The sequence below is a fragment of the Rhinoraja longicauda genome, chromosome 24, assembly GCF_053455715.1.
Source record: "Rhinoraja longicauda isolate Sanriku21f chromosome 24, sRhiLon1.1, whole genome shotgun sequence".
NCBI lineage: Eukaryota > Metazoa > Chordata > Chondrichthyes > Rajiformes > Arhynchobatidae > Rhinoraja > Rhinoraja longicauda.
The window spans coordinates 19,608,868-19,634,282 of NC_135976.1; the positions used below are offsets into that span (position 1 = coordinate 19,608,868).

General features: G+C 58.0%; 2 protein-coding genes across 2 annotated transcripts in view; both read left to right on the top strand.

Moving 5' to 3' along the window:
* LOC144605554 (cell adhesion molecule 2-like) overlaps positions 1-222 on the top strand; it is a 15,514-nt gene extending 15,292 nt beyond the window's left edge. Inside the window, exon 6 of the mRNA XM_078420967.1 lies at positions 68-222. Within this exon, the coding sequence (XP_078277093.1) occupies positions 68-222 (155 nt within the window). The remainder of the gene's footprint in view (positions 1-67) is intronic.
* A 6-nt stretch (positions 223-228) lies between these two features.
* LOC144605555 (protein turtle homolog A-like) lies at positions 229-25,150 on the top strand. Its single transcript, XM_078420968.1, has 17 exons — positions 229-413; positions 506-674; positions 1,662-1,779; positions 2,350-2,513; positions 3,997-4,142; positions 7,913-8,054; positions 8,419-8,559; positions 8,906-9,022; positions 10,178-10,325; positions 10,663-10,774; positions 12,688-12,863; positions 13,596-13,840; positions 16,912-16,996; positions 20,592-20,738; positions 23,663-23,708; positions 24,104-24,570; positions 24,888-25,150. The coding sequence occupies exons 1-17, from the start codon at positions 229-231 to the stop codon at positions 25,079-25,081; spliced, it is 2,802 nt and encodes a 933-aa protein (XP_078277094.1). The 3' UTR covers positions 25,082-25,150.
* Positions 25,151-25,415: the final 265 nt, after the last annotated feature.

Consider the following 25,415-nt stretch of genomic DNA (forward strand, 5'->3'; position numbering starts at 1 on the left):
TCGATACTGTGGTGGAGGGTGTTACACCCAATGGTTCCCCATCACTGATTATTGAGCTAATTCACAGCCACCGGCCACCTCTGTGAGCTGGAGGAGTGTGTGCTTCACGTTTACATGCAGTGTGTGGGGCTGCAGCCCCTGTTTGGCTATTTGAAGAGGCTGCTTCTTGCTGTATGCCTGCACATTAGTCCCACCTTCTTCATCGTTGGGCACCCAGTGTGAAGGGGAATGGGTGAATCAGTGGGTGCCTTGGTTGGTTTGCTCCCGGGCCTGGCCAAGCTGGCCATTTGTGGTTCACGGTGTCAGGCAGAAGAGGGCTCTGCCCGAGCCGACTGCCGGCCTCTTTTGTGGGGTCACGTCCACGCCTGGGTGTCCCTGCCAAAGGACCACGCGGTGTCCACGGACACCATGGGGTGAATGGGGATGTGCTTTGGACGTTCCGTCACTGTTTCTGACCCTTGCCCTTCTCTCTGTGCCCACGCCACCCGTACCCCATTCTCTCCAGCTCCCCCCTCTCTCCGAGCACCCCGCCTGCTGTGCTGGAAGTGGGACTGGGGGAGCCGGTGCTGTTGGTGTGCCAGGTGGACGGAGTGCCGGAGCCGGTGGTGAGGTGGTGGAAGGACGGGAGAGAGATGCCGGCTGGAGGTGCCCGGTCGCTCAGGGAGCGGGTCCAGGTCAGTGGCTCGGGGTCGGGGGTGGTGTGGGGGGGAGGTGTGGGGGGGAGGGGTGGTGTGGGGGGGAGGGGTTGTTGTGGGGGGGAGGGGTGGTGTGGGGGGAGGGGTGGTGTGGGGGGAGGGGTGGTGTGAGGGGGAGGGGTGTTGTGGGGGAGGGGTGTTGGGGGGAGGGGTGGTGTGAGGGGGAGGGGTGGTGTGAGGGGGAGGGGTGGTGTGGGGGGAGGGGTGGTGTGGGGGAGGGGTGGTGTAGCGGGGAGGGGTGGTGTGAGGGGGAGGGGTGGTGTGGGGGGGAGGGGTGGTGTGAGGGGGAGGGGTGGTGAGGGGGGGGAGGGGTGGTGTGGGGGGAGGGGGAGTGGAGTACAGGGAACACGCGCTCGGTTTGATGATCCCAACCCCCCCTTCCATCACCCCGCACACCCTGTTAAGCGAGCTGCCCACGGGAGTTGCCCACTCACCCAGGGAGCGGGTCCAGGTCAGTGGCTCGGGGAGGGAAGGGGGCAGTGAGCACGTGCTCGGCTTGAAGACGGTGACGACCCCATAACCCCACCCACCCCTCACCCCGCCCACTCCGTTAAACGAGCTGCCCGCTGCAGGGCATCACCGTGCCAGCCCCCTGGTGAACTGAATGGTCAGCGCCCCCCCAGACCCCCACCCCTCCCAACAGTGGGATCTTGCTGTTTCTTTGGCTCTACTCGCCTGCTCCCCCCACCCACCTCCTCCTCTGTCAGGGTGCAAGCCCTATCCTCCTGGGGAACATCTGGAGACAGAGGTGCAGGGGTTACCTGTCAATATCTGTTGGGACCTGATGATATGGGGGTCGCCATGGAACTCTAGTCTGGGGGATGTGGAATGGGTTGCGGTGGGGTGGGGGAGGGGTGGGGTGGAGTAGGTGGGTGTGGGGGAGGGGGTCATGGGGGAGTGGGGTAGGTGGGCTGCTCTGTGACCCTAGGCCCGTTGTCACCCCCACAACCTTCCTCTTGCCCGTAGGTGGGTGGTGGGGTGCTGGAGATCCCATCCACGGGGGTCTGGAGCCGGGGTTTGTACACGTGTGAAGCCGCCAGTGACCAGGGGAGCATCAAACACAGCACCAGCCTTCACGTGATAGGTACGTACTCCCTCTCCCCCCCTCCGCCTCTCCCCATTGGAGTCAGGGTACCCAACAGATGTGTTGCCCGGTAGGAGGTGTGCAAAGAACATCTGGAAATAAGCCGCTGAGCTTTGGGTTACTGGGAAACATCTGGGGGCAGACTCTCAAGGAACATCTGGATAAAGGTCACAAACATCAGGGCACCAACAGAAGCAGCTGCAAACATCTGGATGTTGGCAGGAATCTGCTGTCGGCTTGGAGGGTTGGGATGGCAGAACATCTGGTGAGCTGAACATCTGCAGAAAATCCCAGTGAGATCTAAAGCAGGGCCGTGGGGTGGGCCATTATGAGGCTTAAACATCTGGGGAACATCTGGACACCATTGAACATCTGTCATTGTCAACCAGATGTTTTCAACCAACATCTACAGCTGGGCCCTGGTATGTGTTTTACAGCTAGCTGAGTGCTGGTCGGTGAGGACTCGGTGGGCCAGAGGGCCTGTTTCCACGCTGTATCTCTAAACTAAAATAAACTAAAACACCTGGCTGCTGGGCAGATGTTAATTTTGGATCTTGCCATGTGCCACAGGACCGCCGGTCATTTTGCAAGCGCCCCAAAACACCACCATCAACATGACCCAGGACGCGGAGTTCGAGTGTGAGGCAGAGGCCTATCCCGCCAACGTTACATACACCTGGTCAAAGCACAGGGTTAACGTCCAACACATCAGGTCAGTCACCACCACGGCTCCAGTGGGTAAAGGGCAACTAAGGCGACACGGTGATGCAGTGGTAGAGTTGCTGCCTCACAGCACCAGAGACGCAGGTTCGATCCTGACCACGGGTGCTCTCTGTACGGAGTTTGTTCGTTCTCTCTGTGATCGTGTAGGTTTTCTCCAGGTCCCTCTCACATTCTATAGGCGTACAGGTTTGTAGGTTAACTGGCTACGGTAAAGATTATAAAATTGTCCTCAGTGTGTAGGATAGTGCTAGTGTATGGGAATCGCTGGTCGGTGCGGACATGGTGGGCCGAAGGGCTGGTTTCCGTGCTGTGTCTCTGAACTAAACTAACCTAAACAAACTAATGCACTACTCTAAACAAACGTCAACCCAAACAAAGAATATCAAAGGAACACATGAAGAAGGGTGAAATCTGAAGAAGGGTGAAGTCTGAAGAAGGGTCTCGACCCGAAACGTCACCCATTCCTTCTCTCCAGAGATGCTGCCTGTCCACCTGAGTTACCCCAGCATTTTGTGTTTACCTTCGATTTAAACCAGAATCTGCAGTTCTTTTCTAAACATGAAGAAGGGTCACCTATTCCTTCTCTCCAGAGATGCTGTCTGACCCGCTGAGTTACTCCAGCTTGTTGTGTCTGTTTTCAGTTTGCACCAGCATCTGCAGTTCCTCCTTCACATGAAGACATTAAGATGCACTCAGACCCCAGCTGTGCCTGCTGTTCCCAGATGGCCTCTAAAACCCCTGTGGACAACACCCGTCCCCTGGTAACCCCTGGCCAGGGGCAGGCGGTGACAGCAGGACCCTCGACTACCCTCCCCCTCCACCCCCTGAATGACCCAGGAGCAAGCTGACCTCCTCACCACCCCTACACCGGGTGACCAAAGGTCAGGAGCGTGGCACTGAGTTGCAGCAAAGATTTGAGGGGCAGCCCATTTAGATACTTAACCAGGGGTTGCAGCCTCTCACACTGCACAGACCGATGAAAGACAGACTCATCCAGGCCAGTGAAGTGGTGACTCAGACCACACTGGGAGCACTGTGCATTGTTCCCATCTCCATATCCCTGGGTCAGACCGCACGGGTGCAACATGCACAGTTCCAGTCCCAAGGGTTTGAAGGGCCCTGGAGTTTCAGTCCCAAGGGTTTGAAGGGCCCTGGAGTTCCAGTCCCAAGGGTTTGAAGGGCCCTGGAGTTCCAGTCCCAAGGGTTTGAAGGGCCCTGGAGTTCCAGTCCCAAGGGTTTGAAGGGCCCTGGAGTTCCAGTCCCAAGGGTTTGAAGGGCCCTGGGGCAGTCAGAATGTGTAGGAAGGAACTATCCGAAGAAGGGTCTCGACCCAAATTATCACCTATCCTATCCTCGAGAGATGCTGTCTAACCCGCTGAGTTACTCCAGCCTTTTGTGTCTATCTTCGGCCCTGGTGCAGTGTTTGATTGTAGAGTTGATCAGTAATGCTGTTCACCATCTCTCCTGTCTCCCTCTGTCACCCTGCGCCCACAGGGACCTGCGTCACCGAGTGTCCGTACGGTGGGACGGGAGCCTGGTGCTGCGGGAGGCGACGGCTATGGACAGCGGCTGGTACACCTGCACCGCCAGCAACGGGGTGGGAGAGTCGCCTCGAGTCACTGCCTACCTCTCTGTCCTGCGTGAGTCGCTGCACGGTGTGGGATAGGAGCTGTGGGAAGGGACTGGACTCCACCTGGTCACCTCACTGGGCCAGAGGGGGGTGGGAGTGGTCATCCCACTGGGCCAGAGGGGGGTGGGAGTGGTCATCCCACTGGGCCAGAGGGGGGGAGTGGTCATCACACTGGGCCAGAGGGGGGAGTGGTCATCCCACTGGGCCAGAGGGGGGGTGGGAGTGGTCATCCCACTGGGCCAGAGGGGGGGTGGTCATCCCACTGGGCCAGAGGGGGGGAGTGGTCATCCCACTGGGCCAGAGGGGGTGGGAATGGTCATCCCACTGGGCCAGAGTGTGTGGGAGTGGTCACCTCACTGGGCCAGAGGGGGGGAGTGGTCATCCCACTGGGCCAGAGGAGGGTGGGAGTGGTCATCTCACTGGGCCAGAGGGGGTGGGAATGCTCATCTCAATGGACCAGAGGAGGGTGGGAGTGGTCATCTCACTGGGCCAGAGGGGGGTGGGAATGGTCACCTCACTGGGCCAGAGGGGGGGAGTGGTCATCCCACTGGGCCAGAGGGGGGACGTGGTCATCCCACTGGGCCAGAGGGGGGGTGGGAATGGTCATCTCACTGGGCCAGAGGGGGCTAGCAGGTTGCGGTCAGTTCACTGGGCCAGAGGGGGGGAGGTGGGGTGTGAGTGGTCACCACACTGAGCCAGAGAGGAGCTGGGGGTGTCTGGTCATCTCACTGGGCCAGAGGGGGGATGGGTGTGTGATTGGTCATCTAACTGGGCCAGAGGGGAGTGGGAGTGGACATCCCACTGGGCCAGAGGGGGTGGGTGTGGTCATCTCACTGGGCCAGAGGGGGATGGAGTGGTCATCTCACTGGGCCAGAGGGGGATGTGATTGGTCATCTCACTGGGCCAGAGGGGGCTGGCAGGTTTGTGGTCAGTTCACTGGGCCAGAGGGGGGGGGTGAATGGTCACCACACTGGGCCAGAGGGGGGGGTGTGAGTGGTCATCTCACTGGGCCAGAGGGGGGGGGGTGGGGGGGTGAATGGTCACCACACTGGGCCAGAGGGGGGGGGGTGTGAGTGGTCATCTCACTGGGCCAGAGGGGGCTGGCAGGTTGTGGTCACCTCACTAGGCCGGGGGGGGGGGGGGGGGGAGTGGGGTGTGAGCGGTCACCTCACTGGGCCAGAGGGGGCTGGGGAAGGTGGGAGCGGTCACCACACTGGGCCAGAGGGGGCTGGGGAAGGTGGGAGCGGTCACCACACTGGGCCAGAGGGGGCTGGGGAAGGTGGGAGTGGTCACCACACTGGGCCAGAGGGGGCTGGGGAAGGTGGGAGTGGTCACCACACTGGGCCAGAGGGGGCTGGGGAAGGTGGGAGTGGTCACCACACTGGGCCAGAGGGGGCTGGGGAAGGTGGGAGTGGTCACCACACTGGGCCAGAGGGGGCTGGGGAAGGTGGGAGTGGTCACCACACTGGGCCAGAGGGGGCTGGGGAAGGTGGGAGTGGTCACCACACTGGGCCAGAGGGGGCTGGGGAAGGTGGGAGTGGTCACCACACTGGGCCAGAGGGGGCTGGGGAAGGTGGGAGTGGTCAGGGAGGAGAAGGGTGAGGTGCGGTGACAATCCTGCAGCATGTGGACCCCACGGCCTCACATACACACACCCCGACAGCTGCAAATCCCTCAGTGCTTCCTTCCTCTTTATTTGACAAAAACAAGGTTATTGCAGTGTGTGTCGTACTAACATACACAAACTGCCCAAACGGCAAGAACATCACAACCAGAACATCAGACTATCATAAACCACAAACAACCAAACATAGAACAGTACCATCCCTCTCACCTGACTCTCAGTCTGAAGAAAGGTCTCGACTCGAAACATCACCTATTCCTTTTCTCCACAGATGCTGCCTGAGTTACTCCAACTTTCTGTGTCTGTCTGTGGTGTAAACCAGCATCTCCCGCTCCTTCCCTCACATAGAACAGTAGAGCATAGGAACTGGCCCTTCGGCCCACAGTGCTTGTGCTGAACATGATGCCTGATTAAACTGATCTCTTCTTCATGCTCATCAGTGATAGGAGCAGAATGAGGCCATTCAGACCATCAAGTCTACTCCACCATTCAATCATGGCTGATCTATCTCTCCCTCCTAACCCCCAATCTCCTTCCTTCTTCCCATAACCCCTGTCACCCATAGTAATCAGTACTATCCATGTGCCTGTCCAAAAGCTTCTTGATGCCATTTATAGTCTAACTCCACCACCATCCCTGGCAGCAGGTTCCAGACAAACACCACGCTCCGTGTAAAAAACCTGCCGCGCACATCTCCTTTTACTCTACTTACTTTGAAACTATTCCCTCTAGTCTTTGACATTTTTACCCCGCTATAAATGTTCTGACTATCTACCCTATCCATGCCTCTTCTAATTTTATATACCTCTGTCTGGCCACACTTGCGCTGTTCTAGACCGAGACTGGATTGTTCTGGAATGGGACTGAATTGCTCCAGGAAGGAATTAGATTGTTCCAGGCAGGACTGGATTGTTCGAGAGTTGTACTGGGCTGCTTAGAGTGGAAATGGGCTGTTCTAGAGCAGGAATGGGTTGTTCTAGAGCGGGAATGAGCTGTTCTAGAGTGGAAATGTCCTGTACCGGAGCGGGAATGTTGTGTTCTAGAGTGGTGAGGGGTTGCTCTAGAGTAGGGGTGGGTTGTTTTAGAGTGGGAATGGGTTGTTCTGGAGTGGGAATGGGTTGTTTTAGAGTGGGATTGGGCTGTTCTAATGTGGGAATGGGCTGTTCTAGAGTGGGAATAGGTTGATCTCGGGTGGGACTGGGTTGTTCTAGTGGGGGTGAACTGCTCTAGTGGGATTGGGATGTTCTAGAGTGGGTGGTGGGGTGCTCTAGAATGGGACGGGGTTGTTCTGGAGTGGAGGGTATTTTTCCGGGGAGGGATTGGATCGTTCCGAGGCGGAACTGATTGTTCTAGAGCGGGGTTGGATTGTTCTAGAGTGGGAATGGGTGGGCTGCTCTGGAGTGCGACCGGATGTGCTGGAGTGGTGCTGGGATGTGCTAGAGTGGGGCTGGGTTGTGCTGAAGTGGTGCTGGGATGTACCAGAGTAGTGCTGGGTTGTGCTGGAGTGGTGCTGGGATGTGCTGGAGTCGTGCTGAGTTGTGCTGGAGTGGTGCTGGGATGTGCTGGAGTGGTGCTGGGATGTGCTAGAGTGGGACTGGGTTGTGCTGGAGTGGTGCTGAGATGTGCTGGAGTGGTGCTGGGATGTGATGGAGTGGTGCTGGGATGTTCTGGAGTGGAGGGTATTTTTCCGGGGAGGGATTGGATCGTTCCGAGAAGGAACCGATTGTTCTAGAGCGGGGTTGGATTGTTCTAGAGTGGGAATGGGTGGGCTGCTCTGGAGTGCGACCGGATGTGCTGGAGTGGTGTTGGGATGTGCTAGAGTGGGGCTGGGTTGTGCTGGAGTGGTGCTGGGATGTGCCAGAGTGGGGCTGGGTTGTGCTGGAGTGGTGCTGGGGTGTGCTGGAGTCGTGCTGGGGTGTGCTGGAGTCGTGCTGGGTTGTGCTGGAGTGGTGCTGGATGTGCTGGAGTGGTGCTGGATGTGCTGGAGTGGTGCTGGGATGTGCCAGAGTGGTGCTGGGATGTGCTGGAGTGGTGCTGGGATGTGCTAGAGTGGTGCTGGGATGTGCTGGAGTGGTGCTGGGATGTGCTGGAGTGGAAGGTGGTAGTGGGTGTACCTGTGGCTGGGCGGTGCTGACCCCCGCTCTGTGCCCCCCCAGACCCAGCCTACACCTTGCCGATGCCTCACATCACCGTCCTCGCCTCGGGGCTGGAGGGTCGGATCCCGTGCCCGTCTGTCTCCACCCCCCATTGAGCCACGTGTCCTGGAGCAAGGATGGACACTCGCTGCCAGTCGCTCAGGTAGATGTCTCCCCGCCGGCCCCCCCACCTTCTCCCCATCTCCCCGTCTCTGCCTCTGTCTCCTGCATGCGTCCATCTCCCTGTCTCTCCCATACCTCCCCCGCCCCCCATCACAACCCCACCATCCGCTTTTCCCCCACCATCACCTCCCTGTACCACCATCACTCAGTTGTCCTGTCATCTCCCCCATGTGTCTCCATCCTCTCCACATGGGCGCTCCACCATCTCTCTCAGATCTCTCTATCCTATTTATTTTGTGCTCTTTGTTGGTTCTTGCTATTGAGCCCCCCATCCCCCCCCTCTCTCTCTCTCTCTCCCCCTTCCCCCCCTCTCTCTCCCCTCCCCCCCCCCCCCCTCTCCGCAGGTTCCTGGTTGGTCTGTGGCGGAGGACGGGGCCATACTGATTGCGGTGGTGGACAACACAGCTAGTGGTGTCTACAGCTGCACTCCCTACAACAGCCTGGGCACCCTGGGGAACTCCACCCCCACCCACATCATACTCAAGGTTTGTGTGTGCTGCCCCTCCTCACTCTCTCCCTCCTGCACCCTCCCACCCTCTCTCCCTCCCTCCCTCCATCTCTCATCTCTGTCTCTCCCTCCCTCCCCTCCTTTATCTCTCTCAATTCCCCCTCTTTCTACCCCTGCCCCCACTTCTTTATGTCCCCCTCTGTCCCTCTCTCTTACACCCCCCCTCTTCTCCATCCTCCCTCTCGCCTGTTGTCTCTCCCTTTCCTATTGTCTCCTCTCCTGGTTCTGTCTCCCCTGAGCCCCCCCCCCCCCCCCCCCCACTGTCTCTCTCTGCCACTGCCTGCCTCTCCCTCTGTGACTGAGCTCTCGGTTTTTGTCCCCAGGACCCTCCGAAGTTTGTCGTGCGACCGGCGGCAAGTTACCGGCCGGCAATCGGTCAGGAGCTGAGAATCGGCTGCACCGCCACAGGGGATCCATGGCCCAGAGTCAGCTGGAGCAAGGTGGGGGGGTGGTGGGAGGGGGTGGGAGTCAGCTGGAGGAGGGTGGGGGGAGAGGGGGGAGTCAGCTGGAGCAAGGTGGGGGGTGGGGGGACAGGGGGGAGTCAGCTGGAGCAAGGTGGGGGGGGTGATGGTGGGAGAGGGGGGAGTCAGCTGGAGGAGGGTGAGGGGGCGGAGTGGGGGGTTAGAGGGAGGGGGAGTGGGGGGGCGGAGGGAGGGGGAGTTTAGAGGGAGGGGGAGAGTGGGGAAGAGGAAAGGGTGGAGTGAGGGAGAGATGGGGAACGAGTTGGAGAGGGGTGTCAGCTGGAGCAAGGTGGGTTGGGGGGGAGGAGGGAGAAGTGGTGGGAGGGAGGGGGACGGTGGGGTGGGGTGGGTGTTGGAGAGATGGGATGAAGGAAACGAAGAGGGAGGAGAGAGGGAAGGAGGGTGAGGGAGGAAGAGAGAGGGGGGGGATGAAAGTTTAGTTTAGTTTATTATTGTCATATGTATCGAGGTCCAGTGAAAAGCATTTTGTTATGTACTAACCGGTCAACAAGACTATAAATGATGACAATCCATCAACAGATAAAGGATAATGGGTAGGACGTTTAGTGCAAGGTAAAGACCAATAAGATCCGATTAAAGATGGGAGGTCAGGAGTGCACTCTAGCTGATGAGAGGACGGTTCAGTTACCTGATAACAGCTGGGAGAACCTGTCCCTAAATCTGGAGGTATGCATTTTCACACTTCTGTACCTCTTGCCTGATGGGAGAGGGGAGAAGAGGGAGTGACCGGGGCTGGTCCTCGATTATGCTGGTGGCCTTGCCAAGGCAGCATGAAGTGTAGATGGAGTCAATGGAATAGAGGTTGGTTTGGGTGGTAGATTGGGCTATGTCCACAACTCTCGCGGTCATGGATGGAGCTGTTCCCAAACCATGCTGTGGTGCATCCCGAGAAAATGCCTTTAACAACACGTCAGTAGAAGTTGGTGAAGGTTGTTGGGGACATACCGAGATGGTGGTGGGACTGGGGGAGAGGGGGGTGGGGCTGGGGCAGGGGCAGAGGGGGGTGGGGGCTGGGGGAGAGGGGGGTGGGGGCTGGGGGAGAGGAGGTACTGGTGAAATGTGTGAGTATGGTGCTGGGTGACTCCACTCTCTCCTCCCTCCCTCCCTCCACAGCCCGGTGAGGTGGGTGCCCATTACCGGGTGCTGGGTGACGGGACGCTGGTCCTAGGCCCGGTCTCCCCGCTGCACCACGGCCTCTGGGAGTGCGTCGCCAGTAGCAACGTGTCGCAGATCACCACCAACACCTGGCTCCAGGTCACAGGTCAGAGGTCACCCCACAGCCAGGGACAGAGATTGCTCCTCCATGGGGGGTGGGGGGCGTGGGGTCCCACAGGTTGGGGGGGGGGTGGGGTCCCAGTGTCCGAGGGTGAGGGGTCCCACAGGTTGGGGGGGGTTGGGGCCCCAGTGTCCGAGGGTGAGGGGTCCCACAGTTTGGGGGGGTGTGGGGTCCTACAGATTGGGGGGTGGGGTCCCAGTGTCCGAGGGTGAGGGGTCCCACAGTTTGGGGGCGGGGGTGTGTGGGGTCCAGTTTGGCCGGCTGGGGGTTTGGGGCAGTGTGGCTTGTTGGTGTGAACTCTCCCCTTTCACCGCTGCCCCAGGCACCAGTCCGCACCCTCCGACCAGGGTGACCCTCGGCGCTGGAAGTTTTGGGGTGAACATTTCCTGGTCTCCGGGGTTCGACGGAGGTCACCAGCAACACTTCTCCGTCTGGTAAGCCGGAGGGGTCATCGGGGCTGGGTCAGGGGTCATCAATAATACCTCTTGCTACCTCCTCCCTGACCTATGATCTGGCTTGGGTATACCCTGCCTTTGGCCTTTCACCTCGGCCCAAAGCCCTTCGTTTGGACCATAGTGCCCTCTTTGACCTCCACCACCCTCCGCACCCATTGGGGCTGATCATGCTCAGGGATGATCTTTCACTTCATGACCACGAGTGCCAAGGTGGACCAGTCCCCACACTGTGTGACTCCAGTGGCCCCCACTGCCCACTTTGAGTGGCCCACACTGACCACCAGTGCCCTCACTGTGACCCCGTGCCCACTGTGTGACCCCCAGCGCTTACACTGTGACCCCCTGTGCCCTCACCCCAGTGCCCTCACTGTGACCCCCCTGCCCTCACTGTGTGACCCCCAGTGCCCTCACTATGACCCCCGTGCCCTCACTGTGGCCCCCAGTGCTCACACTGTGGCCCCCCATGCCCTCACTGTGTGACCCCCAGTGCCCTCACTGTGACCCCCGTGCCCTCACTGTGTGACCCCCAGTGCCCTCACTATGACCCCCGTGCCCTCACTGTGACCCCCAGTGCTCACACTGTGACCCCCAGTGCCCTCACTGTGACCCCCGTGCCCTCACTGTGTGACCCCCAGTGCCCTCACTATGACCCCCGTGCCCTCACTATGACCCCCGTGCCCTCACTATGACCCCCAGTGCCCTCACTGTGTGGCCCCCAGTGCCCATGACGACATTGCTCCCGGGATGTGCCAGAGCTCCACAGAGGGAAACACTGCTTTGTGCACCGTACCCATCAGAGTGCATGGATGATGAAGTTCGGAGCTCAATGTCTCTCTTATTCCCTCCGTCACACTCCCTCCTTCCACCTCTCACACTCTGCTTCCTCACTCCTCCCCATTCATCCGCTATTCCTCTCTCTATCTCTTTCTCTCCATCCGTCGATCCTCAATCCACCCCACCCCCCCCCCCTCCTTCACGCTTCACTCTCTCCCTCTCTCTCCCTTTCGTTCCCCCCATCTTTCTCCCAATCATGCACCATCCTTTTCTTGGTCTCCCCATCTCTTTCTTTTTTCCCCCATTTCCCTCTATCCCCCTTTATCATTCTCTCCCCCGTCCTTTCCCCCTCTCTCCTCCCCGCTTCTTCCTTTATTCCCCTCTCCGCCCTTCCTCCCTCTCCCCCTTTCCCCCGATCCCCTTTCTCTCTCCCCCCTCTGCCTCGCCCCCGTCTCCCTGCCTCGCCCCCGTCTCCCTGCCTCGCCCCCGTCTCCCTGCCTCGCCCCGTCTCCCTGCCTCGCCCCCGTCTCCCTGCCTCGCCCCCGTCTCCCTGCCTCGCCCCCGTCTCCCTGCCTCGCCCCCGTCTCTCTGCCTCGCCTCCGTCTCCCTGCCTCGCCCCCGTCTCCCTGCCTCGCCCCCGTCTCCCTGCCTCGCCCCCGTCTCCCTGCCTCGCCCCCGTCTCCCTGCCTCGCCCCCGTCTCCCTGCCTCGCCCCCGTCTCCCTGCCTCGCCCCCGTCTCCCTGCCTCGCCTCCGTCTCCCTGCCTCGCCCCCGTCTCCCTGCCTCGCCCCCGTCTCCCTGCCTCGCCCCCGTCTCCCTGCCTCGCCCCCGTCTCCCTGCCTCGCCCCCGTCTCCCTGCCTCGCCCCCGTCTCCCTGCCTCGCCCCCGTCTCCCTGCCTCGCCCCCGTCTCCCTGCCTCGCCCCCGTCTCCCTGCCTCGCCTCCGTCTCCCTGCCTCGCCTCCGTCTCCCTGCCTCGCCTCCGTCTCCCTGCCTCGCCCCCGTCTCCCTGCCTCGCCTTCTGTCTGACTCCATCTCACTCTATCTCTCACTGTCTGTCTGTGAATCTGCCTCTCCCTTTGTCTCTATCTTTCACTCTCTCTCATTCTCGCTCTCCCCAGGTTTCAGCAGGTGGTCCCCCAGCCACACGACTGGATTTTCCAGAAGGTTCCGCTGGGTGCCCACTGGCTGTGGGTGGCTGGTCTGTGGCCTGACACGTGCTACCAGTTCAGTGTGCTGGCACAGAGCGAGCGGGGGAGCAGTCCCTTCACTGAGATCCTATCTGCCTGCACCCAGAGTGAGTGCCCACCCCGCCTCCCCGACCCTTGACCCCACGCCGACCCTTCATCCCACGCCGACCCCCGACCCTGCGCCCACCTGACCCCGCGCCGACTCCCGACCCCGCGCCGACCCCGACCCTGTGCCGACCCCCGACCCTTGACTCCATCTCCTGACCCCACGCCGACCCCCGACACCGCGCCGACCCCCGACCCCATGCAGATCCAGACCCCCGACCCTGCGCCAACCCCCGACCCCATGCCGACCCCCGACCCACACCGACCACTGACCCCAACCCCTGACCTGCGCCGACCCCATGTTGCCATCCAAACCCACAATACCAAGACAGTGCCATCTTCTGCACCTGTGCTGACCCCTGACCTTGAGCTATTGACCTAGACTTCTTACTCAACTTCCCCAAGTTGACCCTGAGTGCTCACCTCTGACCCCAAGCTGACCTCTGCTTTGACTCTGTGACGGTGTCGGCCTGGACCTCAGACTGACATCAAGCCCCTGGAATGATCCCTCACCCATCGCTGTGTTTGTCAATGGCCAAAACTGCACTGACCTCTGCCCTGGATCCAACCCTTGTACCTCTGACCTCAAGCAAGGACCCTGTTATTACCATCCTGACCCCTAGGAGAAATACCTGACCCCAGTCCCTAAGTGCTGACCTCTGACACCCATTGACTGAACAGAAACTCCCAACCCATTGAACACTCTTTCACCCGCCCCCCCCCCCCAAAAACAGGTGTTCCCGTGGCAACAAGCCCACCCCGGACCCCGGTGCTGGAACAGCTTTACCTCCTCCCGCCCAGCTCCCTGAAGGCCAATCGGACACAGCGTGGGATCTTGCTGCACTGGGAAGCTCCCCTCCCCTCCTCACTGCCTCCCACCGCCTATCTCCTGGAGTCCTGGGAAGGCAGTGGCTGGAGACTGATGCACAGTGCCATCCCAGCCATCCAAGAGGAGCTGCTGCTGCGGGGGCTGGTCAAGGTGAGAGGGAGGGGGAGTGGGAGAGAGGGGGTGTGAGAGACAGGAGAGAGGAGGGGGAGGGAGGTGGGAGAGGGAGAGGGTGAGGGTGTGAGTGAGAGGGGAGAGAGGAGGGGAGAGAGTTAAGGGGAAAGTCATAGAGATGTGAGACACAGGAGAGAGGGTGAGGAAGGGAGGAGAGGGAGAGGGTGTGAGAGGAGGGGGTAGAGAGAAGGGGAAAATGGGAGAGAAGGTGTGAGAGACAGGAGAGGGAATGGAAGAGTGGTAGAGAGGGAGTGGATGTGAGACATGGGGGGGAGAGGAGGGGGAAGGGAGGTGGGAGAGAGGGACAGGGTGTGAAAGAAGGGGGAGAGAAGAGGGGGAAATAGGAGAGTGGGATGAGGAGTGAGGGACGAGAGAGGCGGAGGAAGGGGAAAGTGGGAGAGAGGGAGGGTGTGTGAGGGAGAGAGAGGGAAGAGGGGGAAGGAACCGGGAGCAAGGTGTGAAATCGGGGAGGGAGAGGGGAGAATAAGGGGGGTGAGAGAGGAGAGTTGGGAGAGGTGGAGGAGTGAGCAGATGGAGTAGAAGGCAAGAGGGGCGAGAGAGGGCGTGCAAGAGAAAGGGAGGTGAGATGAGGGGGGGGGGATACGAGGAAGAGAGGGGCTATTGTTTTTTTTATTGTCACATGTACCAAGATACAGTGAAAAACTAACTGCACAAAAACAGGTGGTGCAAGGAGGAAACTAACCAGAGTGCAGAATAGAGAGGAACAGTGTTATAGCGTTACAGTACAGGGCCGAATGGCCTCCTCCTGCACCTATTGTCTATTGTCTATTGACCTTGTGGATTAAAAAAGTACGCTATGAGGTAGATTGGCAGATTCGGACTGCACCCTAGTTTGTGAGAGGTCTCTTCAGTGGCCTGATAACAGCAGGGAAGCAGCTGTTCCTCAATCTGGTGGTAGGTGTTTTGAAGCTGTTGTATCTGCTGTCCAGCAGTAGAGGGGGGAAGAGGGAATTATGTTGGCTGCTTTCCCAGGGCAGTTTCTTGTGGTCTTGTGCAGAACTACTGCCAAAACCCACAGAATGCTTCCTCCGGTGCATCTGCAGAAGGCAGTAAAAGTCGTTGGAGACATGCTGAACTTCCTCAGTCTGCTGAGGAAGTAGAGGCGTTGCTGTACTGTTTTTAGCAGTAGTTTCATTGGAGTTGGTCCAGGACAAATTTTGGGTGAAGAGGGGAGAGACAGAGATAGGGGGAGGGGAATAGAGAGAGAGAGAGCCGAGAGAGGGTATGGGGGGAGAGAGCGAGCAAAATGAGAATAAAAGGATTATAACAGTTGGTGACTTTAACACATTGACTGTGTTAGCGAACAGTGCCAAGGGCTTAGACTGTGACACAATTTGGAAACTATGACCGGGAAAGTTTTCTGAAACAGTATGTAATGGCCGTACGAGGGAGAGGGCAGTGGGAAATGAGGAGGGGGGGGGGGGGAGGAAGTCAATGACTGAGTGTGAGTGGGGTCCACCATGGGGCCAGTGACCATCAATCTAATAGTTTCAAGATAGTTTTGAAAAAAGTATAGGACTTGTCTAGAAGTTAAAGTTCTAAAATTGGGTAAGTCTCATTCAGATGGCATGGGAGGGCGTGAAGAGATGTAACAGTGCACGTAGGAAAGAAGTTAAGAGGATTATAAACGTGGACATGAGATCTCCCTGCCAGATAAGGTGAGGGAGAATCAATCCTAAGAGATTCTGTAGGAGACTAGGCTGCCTAAAGGATCCATGCACTAAGTCATGGGTCCAAGGGGAGATCCTCAATTAATTCTTATCGTGTGCATTAACTGTGGAGAGGGTCGTGGAATCGAGGGAATTTGGGGAAGAGAATTTAATGAGTGCAAGGGCAAGGCAGGGTGGCACGGTGATGCAGCGGTAGAGTTGCTGCCTTACAGCGCCAGAGACCCAGTTTCCACCCTGACTATGAGTGCTATTTGTATCATTTCCCTGTGAGGGCATGGGTTTTCTCCGAGATCTATGGTTTCCTCCCACACATCAAAGACACACAGGTTTGTAGGTTAATTGGTCTGATATAAATGTTAAATTGTCCCTAGTGTGTGTAGGATAGTGTTAATGTGCAGGGATGGCTGGCCGGCACGGACTCGGTGGGCCAAAGCTGTGTCCATGCTGTGGGCAACTCTATGTGAGATGGAGAGAGAGATGGGAGGAGAGAGGGAGAGGTGAGGAAAAGAGAAAGAAAGAAGGGGAGAGAGGAATAGGGAAAGCAACACGTAGGGGAGAACGGAAGAAACGACTGAGGCAGATGGAGGGAGAGAGGAAAGGAGAAAGAGAGAAGTGTGAAAGAAAGTGAGATTGAGGGAGGCAGATGGAGCGTGAGATGAAAAGAGAGAAGCATAGAAAGGGAGAGAGGGAGAGAGTTAGAGAAAGAGGCAGAAAAACAGAGATGGTAAGACAGAGAGGGGTAGGGAGGGCCTGGAGCAGAGAGCTCTGACGGAGGGAGGGAAGTGAGGTGGGGAGGGGAGGGAGGGTGAAGGAAGGGAGTGAGGTGAGGTGGGGAGGAGAGGGAGGGTGAAGGAAGGGAGGGAGGTGGGGAGGGGGGTGGGGAGGGGAGGGAGGTGGGGAGGGGAGGGAGGTGGGGAGGGAAGGGGGTGGGGTGGGGAGGAGAGGGAGGGTGAAGGAAGGGAGTGAGGGAGGTGGGGACGGAAGGGGGTGGAGTGGGGTGGGGAGGGGAGGGGGTGGAGTGGGGTGGGGAGGGGAGGGAGTGAGGGAGGTGAGGAGGAGAGGGAGGGTGGTGGGGTGTGAAGGGGAGGGAGGGTGTTGGGGTGTGGAGGTGAGGGGGAGGGAAGAGAATGTGGGAGGTGGGGAGGGGAACGAGGGAGGTGGGGTGGGAAGGGGAGGGGGAGGGAAGGGAGTAAGGGTAATGGGGAGGAAGGAGGGAGGTGGGGAGGGGAACAAGGGAGGTGGGGAGGAGAGGGATGTGGCGAGGGAGGGTGATGGAGGGATGCAGAGTGGGGGTGAGGGGGAGCAGGGCACCCTAAGGCCACACTCCCTCATCCTGCCGGCTCTCGCTCCCTCCCTCAGGACTCGCACTACCTGCTGCGCCTGCGGTCCCGGCGTGGGGAACAGGTCAGTGTGGCCGGCCGCACCGTCAACGTGTCCACACAGGGTGAGTAGCTGCGGCCGGAGCCGCCACTGACCAGCGCCTCCTCCCTCTCTCTCTGGGCCGAGCCTCGTGGGTGGCGGGCGGGGAGACACCAACGTTTACCGCTGCGGTAGAGTCAGTGTGGACAGGTACACAGAGTCAGTGTGGACAGGTACAGAGTCAGTGTGGACAGGTACACAGAGTCAGTGTGACCAGGTACACAGAGTCACTGTGGACAGGTACAGAGTCAGTGTGACCAGCTACACAGAGTCAGTGTGACCAGGTACACAGAGTCAGTGTGACCAGGTACACAGAGTCACTGTGGACAGGTACACAGAGTCACTGTGGACAGGTACAGAGTCACTGTGGACAGGTACACAGAGTCACTGTGGACAGGTACAGAGAGTCACTGTGGACAGGTACAGAGTCACTGTGGACAGGTACAGAGAGTCAGTGTGGACAGGTACACAGAGTCAGTGTGACCAGGTACACAGAGTCAGTGTGACCAGGTACACAGAGTCAGTGTGACCAGGTACACAGAGTCACTGTGGACAGGTACACAGAGTCACTGTGGACAGGTACAGAGTCACTGTGGACAGGTACACAGAGTCACTGTGGACAGGTACACAGAGTCACTGTGGACAGGTACAGAGAGTCAGTGTGACCAGGTACACAGAGTCAGTGTGGACAGGTACAGAGAGTCACTGTGACCAGGTACACAGAGTCAGTGTGACCAGGTACAGAGTCAGTGTGACCAGGTACACAGAGTCAGTATGACCAGGTACAGAGTCAGTGTGGACAGGTACAGAGAGTCACTGTGGACAGGTACAGAGTCAGTGTGACCAGGTACAGAGTCACTGTGGACAGGTACACAGAGTCAGTGTGACCAGGTACACAGAGTCAGTGTGACCAGGTACACAGAGTAAGTGTGACCAGGTACACAGAGTAAGTGTGGACAGGTACACAGAGTCACTGTGGCCAGGTACAGAGTCAATGTGGCCAGGTACAGAGAGTCACTGTGGACAGGTACAGAGTCAATGTGGCCAGGTACACAGAGTCACTGTGGACAGGTACAGAGTCACTGAGGTCAGGTACAGAGTCAATGTGACCAGGTACAGAGTCACTGTGGACAGGTACACAGAGTCACTGTGGCCAGGTACAGAGTCACTGTGGACAGGTACACAGAGTCACTGTGGACAGGTACAGAGTCAATGTGGACAGGTACACAGAGTCACTGTGGACAGGTACACAGAGTCAATGTGGCCAGGTACAGAGTCACTGTGGACAGGTACACAGTCACTGTGGCCAGGTACAGAGTCAATGTGGCCAGGTACAGAGTCAATGTGGCCAGGTACAGAGTCACTGTGGACAGGTACACAGTCACTGTGGACAGGTACAGAGAGTCACTGTGGACAGGTACAGAGTCACTGTGGACAGGTACAGAGAGTCAGTGTGGACAGGTACACAGAGTCAGTGTGACCAGGTACACAGAGTCAGTGTGACCAGGTACACAGAGTCAGTGTGACCAGGTACACAGAGTCACTGTGGACAGGTACACAGAGTCACTGTGGACAGGTACAGAGTCACTGTGGACAGGTACACAGAGTCAGTGTGACCAGGTACACAGAGTCAGTGTGGACAGGTACAGAGAGTCACTGTGACCAGGTACACAGAGTCAGTGTGACCAGGTACAGAGTCAGTGTGACCAGGTACACAGAGTCAGTGTGACCAGGTACAGAGTCAGTGTGGACAGGTACAGAGAGTCACTGTGGACAGGTACAGAGTCAGTGTGGACAGGTACAGAGTCACTGTGGACAGGTACACAGAGTCACTGTGGACAGGTACAGAGAGTCAGTGTGACCAGGTACACAGAGTCAGTGTGGACAGGTACAGAGAGTCACTGTGACCAGGTACACAGAGTCAGTGTGACCAGGTACAGAGTCAGTGTGACCAGGTACACAGAGTCAGTGTGGACAGGTACAGAGAGTCACTGTGACCAGGTACACAGAGTCAGTGTGACCAGGTACAGAGTCAGTGTGACCAGGTACACAGAGTCAGTGTGACCAGGTACAGAGTCAGTGTGGACAGGTACAGAGAGTCACTGGACAGGTACAGAGTCAGTGTGACCAGGTACAGAGTCACTGTGGACAGGTACACAGAGTCAGTGTGACCAGGTACACAGAGTCAGTGTGACCAGGTACACAGAGTAAGTGTGACCAGGTACACAGAGTCAGTGTGGCCAGGTACACAGAGTCAATGTGGCCAGGTACAGAGTCACTGTGGACAGGTACACAGTCACTGTGGCCAGGTACAGAGTCAATGTGGCCAGGTACAGAGTCAATGTGGCCAGGTACAGAGTCACTGTGGCCAGGTACACAGAGTCACTGTGGCCAGGTACACAGAGTCAGTGTGGACAGGTACACAGAGTCACTGTGGCCAGGTACACAGAGTCAGTGTGGCCAGGTACACAGAGTCAGTGTGGACAGGTACACAGAGTCAGTGTGGCCAGGTACACAGAGTCAGTGTGGCCAGGTACACAGAGTCAGTGTGGACAGGTACACAGAGTCAGTGTGGCCAGGTACACAGAGTCACTGTGGACAGGTACACAGTGTCACTGTGGCCAGGTACACAGTCAGTGTGGCCAGGTACACAGTCACTGTGGACAGGTACACAGAGTGACTGTGGCCAGGTACACAGGCTGTACTCCAACAAGCAGGGGGCAGGGAAGGGCAGGGAGGAGCCGCACATTCAGCGGTCAGGGTCAATGGGCAGGGCGGCCGCAGGTGACGGTTAACGGCGATAAATGTGAGGGGTCACGCCTTGCTGGGAGAATGAGAGGGGGCAGTGTAAATCAGAGGGCAGGGTCTATAAATGGGTGAGGAGGGACTGTGGGGAGAGGAGAGGAGGAAGGGAGTGAGGCCGTGGGGAGAGGAGGGAATGTGCAGAGTGATGGAGAGAGGAGGGAGAGCATGTGGGGCTGTGGGGAGAGGAAGGGGCGTGAGGGGGGAGAGGAGGGAGTGCGAGGGGAGGGGAGGGGAGGGAGAGTGTGGGCCTGTGGGGAGCGAGGAGGGAGTGCGAGGGGAGGGGAGGGGAGGGAGAGTGTGGGCTTGTGGGGAGCGAGGAGGGAGTGCGAGGGGGGAGAGGAGGGAGTGCGAGGGGAGGGGAGGGGAGGGAGAGTGTGGGCCTGTGGGGAGCGAGGAAGGAGTGCGAGGGGGGAGAGGAGGGAGTGCGAGGGGTGGGGAGGGGAGGGGAGGGAGTGCGAGGGGAGGGGAGGGGAGGGGAGGGGAGGGGAGGGGAGGGAGAGTGTGGGCCTGTGGGGAGCGAGGAGGGAGTGCAAGGGGAGGGGAGGGGAGGGAGAGTGTGGGCCTGTGGGGAGCGAGGAGGGAGTGCGAGGGGAGGGGAGGGGAGGGAGAGTGTGGGCCTGTGGGGAGCGAGGAGGGAGTGCGAGGGGAGGGGAGGGGAGGGAGAGTGTGGGCCTGTGGGGAGCGAGGAGGGAGTGCAAGGAGGCGAGGAGTCAGTCAGCTGACCAGGATTGCTCCTACAACAAGATAGTAAGCTGTGGTGGGGCAGAGTGGCCTCCCCCTGTCTGTGATCTCCCTGTGATCCCCTCTCCCTGCAGGAATGGTGTGGCTCCCTCCCCAGGAGGGGGGGGACGGGTCGGTGAGGGCAGGGGTCATCGCAGGAGGCTGCTTCCTGCTCATAGCCGTGACGGTCAGCGTGCTGGTCGCCTGTGCCGGCAACCAGCGGCGGGCACGACGGAGGCACGGTGAGGGGGGTGGGGGGGGGAGGCATGGTGGGTGGGGGAGGGCACGGGGAACAGGGGCGGGTGGAGGGGTGTGCGGAGGGAGGGGGACCCAGGGGGAGGGGTGGGGTGTGGTAGGCGGGGGAGGGGGGATACGGGTGTGGGAGGCAGGGTAGTGGTTGGTGGAGGAGGAGGGGTGAGGGGTGGGGGGGATGAAAGCTGGGAGTGGGAGGGTGAATAACCAGGGCAGGACCCACACAATAAATGCTGGGGCTTTGCGGAGTGTTGTAGAGCAGAGGGATCTAGGAGTACTATAAGAAGATAACTGCAGATGCTGGTACAAATCGAAGGTACTTATTCACAAAATGCTGGAGTAACTCAGCAGGTCAGGCAGCATCTCAGGAGAGAAGGAATGGGTGACGTTTCGGGTCGAGACCCTTCTTCAGACTGATGTCAGGGGGGCGGGACAAAGGAAGGATATAGGTGGAGACAGGAAGATAGAGGGAGATCTGGGAAGGAGGAGGGGACGGGAGGGACAGAGGAACTATCTAAAGTTGGAGAAGTCAATGTTCATACCACTGGGCTGCAAGCTGCCCAGGCGAAATATGAGGTGCTGTTCCTCCAATTTCCGGTGGGCCTCACTATGGCACTGGAGGAGGCCCATGACAGAAAGGTCAGACTGGGAATGGGAGGGGGAGTTGAAGTGCTCGGCCACCGGGAGATCAGTTTGGTTAAGGGGGACCGAGCGCAAGAGTACTGGTACCTAGTCCCTTGAAAGTGTCGTCACAGATAGATAGGGTGGTCAGAGAGGCTTTTAGAACTGGCCTTCATCAATCCGGGTATTGAGTATAGAATTTGGGATGTTATGGTACAGTTGTACAAGACTTTGGTGAGGCCACACTTGGAGTGTTGTGTTCAGTTTTGGTTACCCTGCTATAGGAAAGGTGGCTATTGCTAAGGTGAGAGAGTGCAGAGAAGATTTACTGGGATGTTGCCAGGACTTGAGGGCCTGAGCTATATGAAGTGGTCAGGCGGGCTAGGACTTTATTCCTTAGAGCGCAGGATGCTGAGGGGTGATCTGATAGAGGTGTTTAAAACCATAAGGGGAATAGGCAGGGTAGAAGCCCAGAGACCTTTACCTAGGGTAGGGGAATCAATCACCAGGAACATAGATTTAAGATGAGGGGGGAAAGATTTAATAGTAACCCGAGGAAAAACCTTTTCACACTGAGGATGGTGGCTACATGGAACGAGCTGCCAGAGGAATTCGTTGAAGCAGGTGCTACCACACCATTTAGTAGACATTTGGACAGGTTCATGGATAGGACAGGTTTAGAGGGATATGGGCCAAACACAGACAGGTAGGGCTAGTGTAGATGGGGCATCTTGGTCAGCATGGGCAAGTTGGGCCGAAGGGCCTGTTTCTGTGCTGTGACTATGACTCTATGTAGTGGGAGTGAGAGGCAGGATCTGTAACCCCATCCAGACCCTACACCCATCCCTCTCTCTGTACCCCTTCATCACTGCACTCGACTCTCTGCAACCCAACCGATCTCTGCAACCCTCAGATTCACTCTGGGGAGAATATGTTGGTTCTCTGAAGTTGAAGTTGGAGGATGTTGTGGGGACAGTGTGGGTGGGCTCTCTCCATTGGCTTCCTGTATCCGGTCGAGGTAGTCCCAAGTCCCAGGAACAGATATGGACACAGGAACTGCAGATGCTGGTTTTGCAAGAAAGGACACAAAGTGCTGGAGTAACTCAGCAGGTCAGGCAGTATCAATGGAGAACATGGATGGGCGACGTTTTGGGCTGGGATCCTCCTTCAGAGTGATTGTGGTAAGGGGGGGAAAGCTGGAAGAGAGGTGGGGTGGGTCGAAACCTGGTAAGTGATAGGTGGATGCAGGTGAGGGAGGCTTGATCGGCAGATGTGTAGGAAGGAACTGCAAATGCTGGATTAAACCAAAGATAGACACCGAAAGCTGGAGTAACTCAGTGGGTCTGTAACTCGAGCGGGCCGACCCGAAACCTCACCTATTCCTTTTCTCCAGAGTTGCTGTCTGACCTGCTGAGTTACTCTAGCATTTTGTGTCTATCTTGATCAGTAGATGGGTGGACAAACGTCAGGATGGGAAAACGACAAAAGGCTGTGAGATATGGAGAACAGAATAAGAGGTGCCGTCCTTCCAGTCTGTGTGTGGTCTCACTCTGGTAGTGAAGGAGGCCCCGGTAGAAAGGTGGGTATTTGTCTTTCCCGAAGTGGCCTGTGTACATCAGAATCAGAAGAATCAGAATAACCTTTATTGTCCTTCTAGAATAACCAGAATAACCTTTTAAGTGGCCTGTGTACGTCGGCAAGACCAAGCTTAGGCTCGGCGACCGTTTCACCAAACACTTGACCATGGTCCGACAAGGCCTGCTGGTTGCTAATCATTTTAATTCCCCTTTCATTTACATACTGACCTTTGTGTCCTGGGCCTCCTCCATTGCAAGAGGGAGGCCACATGCAGACTGGAGGAACAGCACCTCATATTCTGCTTGGGTAGCTGACAACCCAGCAGTATATTCATTGAGTTCTCCAATTCTAGGCAACTGACCAACAACCCTTTCCCCATGTATATCCTTTCCACAAACTTCACATTTCTCATTCCTGATCTCACACGCTTTTGACTTCTTCCTAATCCGGCTTTTGTCCAGCCATCTGCCATCAAGCCCCCCCTCACCTGTATCCACCTATCACTTGCCAGGCTTTGTCCTACCCCACCTCTCTTCCAACTTTCTCCCCCCTACTACAATCAATCTGAAGAAGGGTCCTGACCCAAAACGTCACCTATCCATGTTCTTCATTGATGCTCCCTGACCCACTGAGTTACTCCAGTCTTTTATTTTCTGGGAACAGATACCTGCGATTATTTGGAGTTGCAATCATATTTTTCTTTGCGCTTTTACAGAGGTTCCAATCATGTTCAGTCATTTCCAGACATCTCCAGAATCACGGTAAGCCATTCTGTGCCCAACCCAAACTGCCTGGCAGTTTGTAAACATCATTCAATCAATCAACAAATTACTACATCCGTAATAAGGTAATCCGCAATTACCTTATCCGCAACGGCCTCGACCCCCTGCGGCGACCAGCATTCACAGAAGGCCTCCAGAATCCCTGTGGCCCCGTGTTCCTTCTCCATGGGGCCACGTGGGCATGGACGTAGGCCCAGAAGAGGGGCAGGCCATCAACTTGGGTTGAACCTGAAACTGCCCACTGCCTGGATCCGCAAACCGTGCCTGGGGAGTGTGTGACGGGACAGTGTAGAGGGAACTGCACCCTGTGTCTGGTCCGTGAGAGTGTGTGACGGGTCAGTGTGGATCTAACCTGCCTCCCTCTTTGTCCCCAGATACCCCGACAGCCCAGACAGTGTCCTGAAGCTGAAAGCCCTGGTTCCAGTCTACGAGACTTTCTCTGGGGTTTCCCACTCCCCTGGGGCAGTCGGTGCTGGGGGGGACCGGGCATTGTCGGCCCGTCTGCAAGGCATACGCCGGGGCCCAGATGGCCGCTTTGCTGTGGACCCCGGGCCCAGCCCTGGGGCCCTGGCCTTCCCAAAGAGAGGTGAGGGCAGGCTGGAACGTTGGGGTCACCGGCTGGAATCCGGGCAGACTTCCACCCCTCTAGCTAGCAACCCAGCAGGTGAATCCAGGCCTGTCTCCACCCCAGGCCTCAGCCCCATCCATGTACCACCAGGCCCCAGCCTCGGCCTACCCAGGTCTCTGGGACCTGGCCTGAGGAACGGGACGGAGCTCGACGCAAGGACCACCGACACAGGGATCCTGAGGTGCACCATCCCACCACACCCCGGCTGGCAAGGTCAGTGGCTGTGTGGGGACAGGGAGGTGTGGGGGAATGGAGAGTAGGGGGTGGGCTTGGGAAGAGGGAGGTGGGGTTGGGGATGGGGTAATGGGATGAGGAGATTGGAGGAGGTGTGGGGGTTTGGGTGGGGGGGTGGGGTCAGGGGGAGGTGGAGGGGGTAGGGACTGGATGAGTGTGGGTACGGGGAGTTGGGGGCAGGGATGGAGACAGAGATCAGCGGGAGTTCGGGGCGCGGGGACGAGGGGGGTTTGGGGTAGGACCACGTGATTCTCATTGCTGACACCCCCCCTCTCTCTCTCTCTCTCTCTCCCCAGACCTTGGGCTTGGGGTGGACCACTCTCCTGGCTCTCTCCCTCCTCCCCCTCCCCCCAACCTGGCCTCCCCCACCTCCCGCTGTGCTGCCCTGTGGGCAGAGTTTCAGGAGGTGCGGGGGGCAGGGAGGGGGGTGGGGGGCTCGTGGAGGGGAGGGAACCCCCATCGCTCGCTCCAACAAGCCACTCTGCTCTGAGACCTGCCCTGGGATCGGACTGTGCGCCTTGCTGCAAGGAGTGGAATCAGACCCAGTGCACAAGTTGGAATAAAGCCATTCTCTTGATCACTCATGTGTCAATCATTCAACTTGCGAACAATTCACATTGAGGTGTAAGGACAACTGGGAGTGTCGGTGTAGGATTCCCCACAGGTTAATGTGCCAGTTGAAACAGTAGTGAGGAAGGCAAATGTAATGCTGCCATTTATTTCAAGAGGACTAGAATATAAAAACAGGGATCAAATGCTGAGGCTTTATAAGCCCTGGTCAGACCGCATTTGAAGTATTGTGAGCAGTTTTGGGTCCCATATCT

What these genes read in the sequence shown, in the direction of transcription:
- LOC144605555 (XM_078420968.1), top strand. Translation starts at nt 229, where the DNA reads ATGGGTGAATCAGTGGGTGCCTTGGTTGGTTTGCTCCCGGGCCTGGCC. An exon ending in CACCAGCCTTCACGTGATAG is followed by an intron (nt 1,780 to 2,349) that starts GTACGTACTCCC and finishes CATGTGCCACAG; the next exon opens with GACCGCCGGTCATTTTGCAA. An exon ending in CCACCCACATCATACTCAAG is followed by an intron (nt 8,560 to 8,905) that starts GTTTGTGTGTGC and finishes TTTTGTCCCCAG; the next exon opens with GACCCTCCGAAGTTTGTCGT.